The 8,961-nt window shown below is 49.8% G+C and overlaps 1 protein-coding gene across 1 annotated transcript; it reads left to right on the top strand.

Annotated features, from left to right (window-relative positions):
• The first annotated feature begins 1,409 nt into the window (after positions 1-1,409).
• On the top strand, positions 1,410-8,660 carry LOC123993823 (leucine-rich repeat extensin-like protein 5). The gene is made up of 3 exons (XM_046296292.1): positions 1,410-1,420; positions 6,798-7,564; positions 7,651-8,660. The coding sequence occupies exons 1-3, from the start codon at positions 1,410-1,412 to the stop codon at positions 8,658-8,660; spliced, it is 1,788 nt and encodes a 595-aa protein (XP_046152248.1).
• Positions 8,661-8,961: the final 301 nt, after the last annotated feature.

The raw sequence follows: 8,961 nt of genomic DNA on the forward strand, positions 1-8,961 counted from the left end.
ACTGTTCTGCCTGCGGCTAGGGAACCCTGACCTGTTCACCGGACGTGCTACCTGTCCCAGATCTGCTGTTTTCGACTCTCTTTCTACCGCACCTGCTGTCTCTAACTCTGATTGATCGGCTATGAAAAGCCAACTGACATTTACTCCTGAGGTGCTGACCTGTTGCACCCTCGACAACCACTGTGATTATTATTTGACCCTGCTGGTCATCTATGAACGTTTAAACATCTTGTAAGTCGCTCTGGATAAGAGCGTCTGCTAAATGACTTAAATGTAAATGTAAATGTAAGAACAATCTGTCCTTAAATGGCCACGTACTGTTATAGTCTCCACCCGGCACAGCCAGAAGAGGACTGGCCACTCCTCAGAGGAATTTAAATACATTTGATTGACAATGACAGTATTGGAGTTGAAAAGAGCCCAATCATATCTGTGTCCAAACTAGGGCCAACATGTCTGCCACACGGGTGTTTTCCAGACCAAGGAAGAATTACCTGGTCAGCGAAAACTAGGGCTGGAGTTAAAGCACAATTATCACCACAGTCCTCCCCACAGTCCTTCCCACAGTCCTCACCACAGGCCTCTCCACAGTCCTCTCCACAGTCCTCCCACAGTCCTCACCACAGGCCTCTCCACAGTCCTCTCCACAGTCCTCTCCACAGTCCTTCCCACAGTCCTCTCCACAGTCCTCTCCACAGTCCTCTCCACAGCCCTCTCCACAGTCCTTCCCACAGTCCTCTCCACAGTCCTCTCCACAGTCCTCACCACAGTCCTCCCACAGTCCTTCCCACAGTCCTCACCACAGTCCTCTCCACAGTCCTTCCCACAGTCCTCTCCACAGTCCTCTCCACAGTCCTCTCCACAGTCCTTCCCACAGTCCTCTCCACAGTCCTCTCCACAGTCCTTCCCACAGTCCTCTCCACAGTCCTCTCCACAGGCCTCTCCACAGTCCTCCCCACAGGCCTCCCCACAGTCCTCCCCACAGTCCTCTCCACAGGCCTCCCACAGTCCTCCCACAGTCCTCACCACAGTCCTCCCACAGTCCTCCACAGTCCTCACCACAGTCCTCCCACAGTCCTCTCCACAGGCCTCCCACAGTCCTCCACACAGTCCTCCCCACAGTCCTCACCACAGGCCTCACCACAGTCCTCACCATGCAAGCAGAAAGATGTAGCCTTTATGGACATGGTCATTGGCTTGTTGACATTGGTAGTCATTATTTCTGGACATACTATACTGTGCAACTGTGAAATTACAACATCCCTGATAAAGACAAAGTGAAAGTATGAGTGAACAACTTCAAATCATGTCTGAACAAAGTTCTTCATTTACTGGAAATACCCAGATAGGAGGCTGGTCATGGAGAGAGTGTGTGTGTTCTGGGGAGTGGAACGCACCTTAAGTCAGATATGGCTGAAGGGTCTGATAGCAGATAACAACATCTGACACTTGGTAATTAACAGAGAGAGAGAGAGAGAGAGAGGGGGTATGGAGAGAGACAGGAGAGATAGGGAGGAGAGAGAGAGAGAGAGAGAGAGAGAGAGAGAGAGAGAGACAGAGACAGAGACAGAGAGGAGACAGAGAGGGAGAGAGAGAGAGAGAGAGAGAGAGAGAGAGAGAGACAGAGGGGAGAGAGAGATTGAGAGAGGGCGATGAGGAGTGGGAGAGAAAGAACAAGAGAGAGAGAGAGGGGAGAGAATGATAGAGAGGGAGAGAGGGAGAGAATGAGAGAGAGGGAGAGAATGAGAGAGAGGGAGAGAGAGAGAGGGGGAGATGAGGAGTGGGAGAGAAAGACAAGAGAAGAACAAGAGAGAGAGGAGAGAGAGAGAGAGAGAGAGGAGAGAGAGAGGAGAGAGAGAGAGAGAGAGAGAGAGAGAGAGAGAGAGAGAGAGAGAGAGAGAGAGAGAATGGGAGAGAGAGAGATGGAGATGGAGGCCGACATGTCTTTCCACTGAATCCCCGGAGTGAGATAAAAACTAGAGAATTCTCTGTTTACTTTTAAAGGAGTCAAGGGGTGTCACGAGTCAAGGGCTCCCAGCCTGTTATCAGTGTGTGTGTGTGTGTGTGTGTGTGTGTGTGTGTGTGTGTGTGTGTGTGTGTGTGTGTGTGTGTGTGTGTGTGTGTGCGTGCGTGCGTGCGTGCGTGCGTGCGTGCGTGCGTGTGTGCGTGTGTGTGTGTGTGTACGAGCGAGCGTGTGGTTGGGACAACACACAGAGAGGACGACAACATGTGAGTAATTAAAGGCATGCAACAGTGAGGTGTTGGGTTGACTGACAGTGACTTATACAGTGAGGTGTTGGGTTGACTGACAGTGACTTATACAGTGAGGTGTTGGGTTGACTGACAGTGACTTATACAGTGAGGTGTTGGGTTGACTGACAGTGACTTATACAGTGAGGTGTTGGGTTGACTGACTAACTTATACAGTGAGGTGTTGGGTTGACTGACAGGGACTTATACAGTGAGGTGTTGGGTTGACTGACAGTGACTTATACAGTGAGGTGTTGGGTTGACTGACAGTGACTTATACAGTGAGGTGTTGGGTTGACTGACTAACTTATACAGTGAGGTGTTGGGTTGACTGACAGTGACTTATACAGTGAGGTGTTGGGTTGACTGACAGTGACTTATACAGTGAGGTGTTGGGTTGACTGACAGTGACTTATACAGTGAGGTGTTGGGTTGACTGACAGTGACTTATACAGTGAGGTGTTGGGTTGACTGACAGGGACTTATACAGTGAGGTGTTGGGTTGACTGACAGTGACTTATACAGTGAGGTGTTGGGTTGACTGACAGTAACTTATACAGTGAGGTGTTGGGTTGACTGACAGTGACTTATACAGTGAGGTGTTGGGTTGACTGACAGTGACTTATACAGTGAGGTGTTGGGTTGACTGACAGTGACTTATACAGTGAGGTGTTCGGTTGACTGACTAACTTATACAGTGAGGTGTTGGGTTGACTGACAGTGACTTATACAGTGAGGTGTTGGGTTGACTGACTAACTTATACAGTGAGGTGTTGGGTTGACTGACAGGGACTTATACAGTGAGGTGTTGGGTTGACTGACAGTGACTTATACAGTGAGGTGTTGGGTTGACTGACAGTGACTTATACAGTGAGGTGTTGGGTTGACTGACTAACTTATACAGTGAGGTGTTGGGTTGACTGACAGTGACTTATACAGTGAGGTGTTGGGTTGACTGACAGTGACTTATACAGTGAGGTGTTGGGTTGACTGACTGACTTATACAGTGAGGTGTTGGGTTGACTGACAGTGACTTATACAGTGAGGTGTTGGGTTGACTGACAGTGACTTATACAGTGAGGTGTTGGGTTGACTGACAGTGACTTATACAGTGAGGTGTTGGGTTGACTGACAGTAACTTATACAGTGAGGTGTTGGGTTGACTGAAAGTGACTTATACAGTGAGGTGTTGGGTTGACTGACAGTGACTTATACAGTGAGGTGTTGGGTTGACTGACAGTGACTTATACAGTGAGGTGTTCGGTTGACTGACTATATACAGTGAGGTGTTGGGTTGACTGACAGTGACTTATACAGTGAGGTGTTGGGTTGACTGACTAACTTATACAGTGAGGTGTTGGGTTGACTGACAGGGACTTATACAGTGAGGTGTTGGGTTGACTGACAGTGACTTATACAGTGAGGTGTTGGGTTGACTGACAGTGACTTATACAGTGAGGTGTTGGGTTGACTGACAGGGACTTATACAGTGAGGTGTTGGGTTGACTGACAGTGACTTATACAGTGAGGTGTTGGGTTGACTGACAGTAACTTATACAGTGAGGTGTTGGGTTGACTGACAGTAACTTATACAGTGAGGTGTTGGGTTGACTGACAGTGACTTATACAGTGAGGTGTTGGGTTGACTGACAGGGACTTATACAGTGAGGTGTTGGGTTGACTGACAGTGACTTATACAGTGAGTGTTGGGTTGACTACTAACTTATACAGTGAGGTGTTGGGTTGACTGACTAACTTATACAGTGAGTGTTGGGTTGACTGAAGTGAATACAGTGAGGTGTTGAGTTGACTGACAGGGACTTATACAGTGAGGTGTTGGGTTGACTGACTAACTTATACAGTGAGGTGTTGGGTTGACTGACTAACTTATACAGTGAGGTGTTGGGTTGACTGACAGTGACTTATACTGAGGTGTTGGGTTGACTCTAAATACTGAGGTGTTGGGTTGACTGACTAACTTATACAGTGAGGTGTTGGGTTGACTGACTAACTTATACAGTGAGGTGTTGAGTTGACTGACAGTGACTTATACAGTGAGGTGTTGGGTTGACTCTAACTTATACAGTGAGGTGTTGAGTTGACTGACAGTGACTTATACAGTGAGGTGTTGGTTTTGACTTATACCTGAGATTCTGGGTTGACTTTGACTTATACAGGAGTTTTTCCTAGGTTCTGGCCTTATACTGAGATGTTGGGTTTTTCCAGTGACTTATACTGAGCATTTGGGTTGACTGACAGTGACTTTACAGTGAGGTTGGGTTGACTGACAGTGACTTATACAGTGAGTGTTTTGACTGACAGTGACTTATACAGTGAGGTGTTGGGTTGACCTGACAGTGACTTATACAGTGAGGTGTTGGGTTGACTGACTAACTTATACAGTGAGGTGTTGGGTTGACTGACAGGGACTTATACAGTGAGGTGTTGGGTTGACTGACAGTGACTTATACAGTGAGGTGTTGGGTTGACTGACAGTAACTTATACAGTGAGGTGTTGGGTTGACTGACAGTAACTTATACAGTGAGGTGTTGGGTTGACTGACAGTGACTTATACAGTGAGGTGTTGGGTTGACTGACAGGGACTTATACAGTGAGGTGTTGGGTTGACTGACAGTGACTTATACAGTGAGGTGTTGGGTTGACTGACTAACTTATACAGTGAGGTGTTGGGTTGACTGACTAACTTATACAGTGAGGTGTTGGGTTGACTGACAGTGACTTATACAGTGAGGTGTTGAGTTGACTGACAGGGACTTATACAGTGAGGTGTTGGGTTGACTGACTAACTTATACAGTGAGGTGTTGGGTTGACTGACTAACTTATACAGTGAGGTGTTGGGTTGACTGACAGTGACTTATACAGTGAGGTGTTGGGTTGACTGACTAACTTATACAGTGAGGTGTTGGGTTGACTGACTAACTTATACAGTGAGGTGTTGGGTTGACTGACTAACTTATACAGTGAGGTGTTGAGTTGACTGACAGTGACTTATACAGTGAGGTGTTGGGTTGACTGACTAACTTATACAGTGAGGTGTTGAGTTGACTGACAGTGACTTATACAGTGAGGTGTTGGGTTGACTGACAGTGACTTATACAGTGAGATGTTGGGTTGACTGACAGTGACTTATACAGTGAGGTGTTGGGTTGACTGACAGTGACTTATACAGTAAGGCACCCTATTCCCTGTAAGAGTGATCTCTTTTTTTAAACCAGGGCCCATAGGGGTCTCGTCTAAAGTAGTGTACTATGAAGGAAAGTCCTAAAGTCACTATGAAGGGAATAGGGTGTCATTTGAGACAGACACTTATACTCTGACATGTAAACTCTCCTTACTCACTCTAAACTGATACCGTTATGATTCCTGACATCCCTTGACTCCTGCTTCCTCTCTAGGTTTCTTCCTAGGTTCTGGCATTTCTAGGGAGTTTTTCCTAGGTTCTGGCATTTCTAGGGAGTTTTTCCTAGGTTCTGGCCTTTCTAGGGAGTTTTTCCTAGGTTCTGGCCTTTCTAGGGAGTTTTTCCTAGGTTCTGGCCTTTCTAGGGAGTTTTTCCTAGGTTCTGGCATTTCTAGGGAGTTTTTCCTAGGTTCTGGCCTTTCTAGGGAGTTTTTCCTAGCCACCGTGCTTCTACACCTGCATTGTCTGTTTGGGGTGTTTTAGGCTGGGTTTCTGTACAGCACTTTGAGATATCAGCTGATGTAAGAAGGGCTATATAAATACATTTGATTTGATAAATCCACAGGAAAGTATTGTCTGTCTGTTCCTGTAGAAATTCCCCCTGGTAATTCCCATTGTTTCCATATTTATTTATTTGGAATTCATTTCTTTTCCCGAACGGGTAGAATGTTGTGTTTGTTTGCTGACTGTATTTGCCTAGTCAGGGCTACAACACTAACTGAAATTAAAATGAATTATTCTATGAGATCAAAAAAGCCCACTCATACTACTGTGTGTTCTAGACTTCCAGAGAATAAGGTGAGGTTTCCAGTTCTCCCTGTCAGTGTGTCATGATAGTCCTGTTGGTTCTGGTTGGTAGCATACTGTAAGGATTACCCTGTAAGAGATGATCCTGTGTGGGAACACTCCCTATCCTGGGAAAGTCCTAATCAGAGCAATAATGAAACGAATAACTAGCCTGTCCTGTTGGTACTGTAATGGAAAGCAGCATGTGCAGACTGGGTCTCAGTTCTAATAGCCCCAACAGCCCCAATAGTCCTGGGCCTCACCCCAACAGATCAAACCCTGGGCCTCAGTTCTAACAGTCCCAATAGTCCTGGGCCTCACCCCAACAGATCAAACCCTGGGCCTCAGTTCTAACAGCCCCAACAGTCCTGGGCCTCACCCCAACAGTTCAAACCCTGGGCCTCAGTTCTAACAGCCCCAATAGTCCTGGGCCTCAGTTCTAACAACCCCAACAGTCCTGGGCCTCACCCCAACAGATCAAACCCTGGGCCTCAGTTCCAACAGCCCCAACAGTTCTAACGCTGGGCCTCAGTTCCCACAGTTCCTACCCTGGCTCTCAGGTCCAGCCCCGGGACACAGCTCCAGCCCCGGGACTCAGCTCCAGCCCCGGGACTCATCTCCAGCCCCGGGACTCAGCTCCAGCCCAGGGACTCAGCTCTAGCCCAGGGACTCAGCTCCAGCCCAGGGACTCAGCTCCAACCCCAAGACTCAGCTCCTGCCCCAGGACTCAGCTCCAGCCCCAGGACTCAGCTCCAGCCCCAGGACTCAGCTCCAGCCCCAGGACTCAGCTTCAGCCAAGGGACTGGGCCTAACCCTGGTCCTAAGCTCCAATCCCGGTCCCAGCTCCAACCCCGGGACTCAGCTCCAAGCCCGGGACTCAGCTACAACCCCGGGCCTCAGTTCCCACAGTTCCAACCCTGGGCCTCAGCTCCAACCCCAAGACTCAGCTCCAACAGCCCCAGGACTCAGCTCCAGCCCCAGGACTCAGCTCCAGCCCCAGGACTCAGCTCCAGCCCCAGGACTCAGCTCCAGCCCCAGGACTCAGCTCCAGCCAAGGGACTGGGCCTAACCCTGGTCCTAAGCTCCAATCCCGGTCCCAGCTCCAACCCCAGGACTCAGCTCCAACCCCGGGACTCAGCTCCAAACCCGGGACTCAGCTACAACCCCGGGCCTCAGTTCCCACAGTTCCAACCCTGGGCCTCAGCTCCAACCCTGGGACCTCAGTTCCAACCCTGGGCCTCAGTTCCAACCCTTGGCCTCAGCTCCAACCCCGGGCCTCAGTCCCAACCCCAGTTCTCAGTTCCAAAAGTCCCAAACCCGGGCCTCAGTTCAAACCCTGGGCCTCATATTCAACCCCGGGACTCAGTTCCAAACCCGAGCCTCAATTTTAACCTTGGGACTCAGTTCCCACAGTTCCAACCCTGGGCCTCAGTTCCAATCCCGGTCCCAGTTTCAACCCTGGGCCTCAGTCCGAACTCCGGGCCTCAGTTCCAACTCTGGGCCTCAGCTCCAACCCCGGGCCTCGGTTCCCACAGTTCCAACCCTATGCCTCAGCTCCAAGCCTGGGCCTCAACTCCAACCCTGAGCCTCAGTTACAACCCCAGTTCTCAGTTCAACAGTCCCAAACCCAGTTCTCAGTTCCAAAAGTCCCAAACCCGGGCCTCAGTTACAACCCTGGTTCTCATTTCAACCCCAGGACTCAGTTCCAAACCCGACTCTCAATTCCAACCCTGGGACTCAGTTCCAACCCTGGGCTCAGTTCCAACCCTGGGCCTCAGTTCCAACCCTGGGCCTCAGTTCAAAACCTGAGCCTCAATTCCAACTCTGGGACTCAGCTCCATCAGCTCCAACCCCAGGACTCAGCTCCAACCCCGGGACTCAGCTCCAAGCCCGCGGCTCAGCTACAACCCCGGGCCTCAGTTCCCACAGTTCCAACCCTGGGCCTCAACTCCAACCCTGGGCCTCAGTTCCAACCCTGGGCCTCAGTTCCAACCCTGGGCCTCAGCTCCAACCCCGGGCCTCAGTCCCAACCCCAGTTCTCAGTTCCAAAAGTTCCAAACCCGAGCCTTAATTTTAACCTTGGGCCTCAGTTCCCACAGTTCCAACCCTTGGCCTCAGTTCCAATCCCGGTCCCAGTTTCAACCCTGGGCCTCAGTTCCAATCCCAGTCCCAGTTTCAACCCTGGGCCTCAGTCCGAACTCCGGGCCTCAGCTCCAACCCTGGGCCTCAGTTCCCACAGTTACAACCCTGGGCCTCAGTTCCAACCCTGGGCCTCAATTCTAACCCTGGGCCTCAGTTCCAACCCTGGGCCTCAGTTCCAACCCCGGGTCTCAGTTCTAGACACTCTCCCTCAGGGCTCTGTTACTCCTCCCCAAAGTGTTACCTCACACTCAGAGGTGAAAGGGTCACACTCCACAGAATGACTGCCCAACATTCCTGCAGTTTAAAGTGTTTAAACTGTTTTGTCTCTGTTTATGGACTGCTCAGACATGGCAGGAGTAGTTTAACAGGAACAAAACATTTGACATCAGAGAAACATTCCAACAACAGCTGGGTCCACGCTGATGAAATCAGACAACATCCCAACAACAGCTGGGTCCACGCTGATAAAATCAGACAACATCCCAACAACAGCTGGGTCCACGCTGATGAAATCAGACAAACATCCCAACAACAGCTGGGTCCACGCTGATAAAATCAGACAAACATCCCAACAACAGCTGG

Source organism: Oncorhynchus gorbuscha, linkage group LG13 (genome assembly GCF_021184085.1).
Source record: "Oncorhynchus gorbuscha isolate QuinsamMale2020 ecotype Even-year linkage group LG13, OgorEven_v1.0, whole genome shotgun sequence".
NCBI lineage: Eukaryota > Metazoa > Chordata > Actinopteri > Salmoniformes > Salmonidae > Oncorhynchus > Oncorhynchus gorbuscha.

Coding starts and splice junctions, on each gene's coding strand:
- LOC123993823 (XM_046296292.1), top strand. Junction 7,565..7,650: donor AGTCCCAAACCCGGGCCTCA/GTTCAAACCCTG, acceptor CAGTTCCCACAG/TTCCAACCCTGGGCCTCAGT.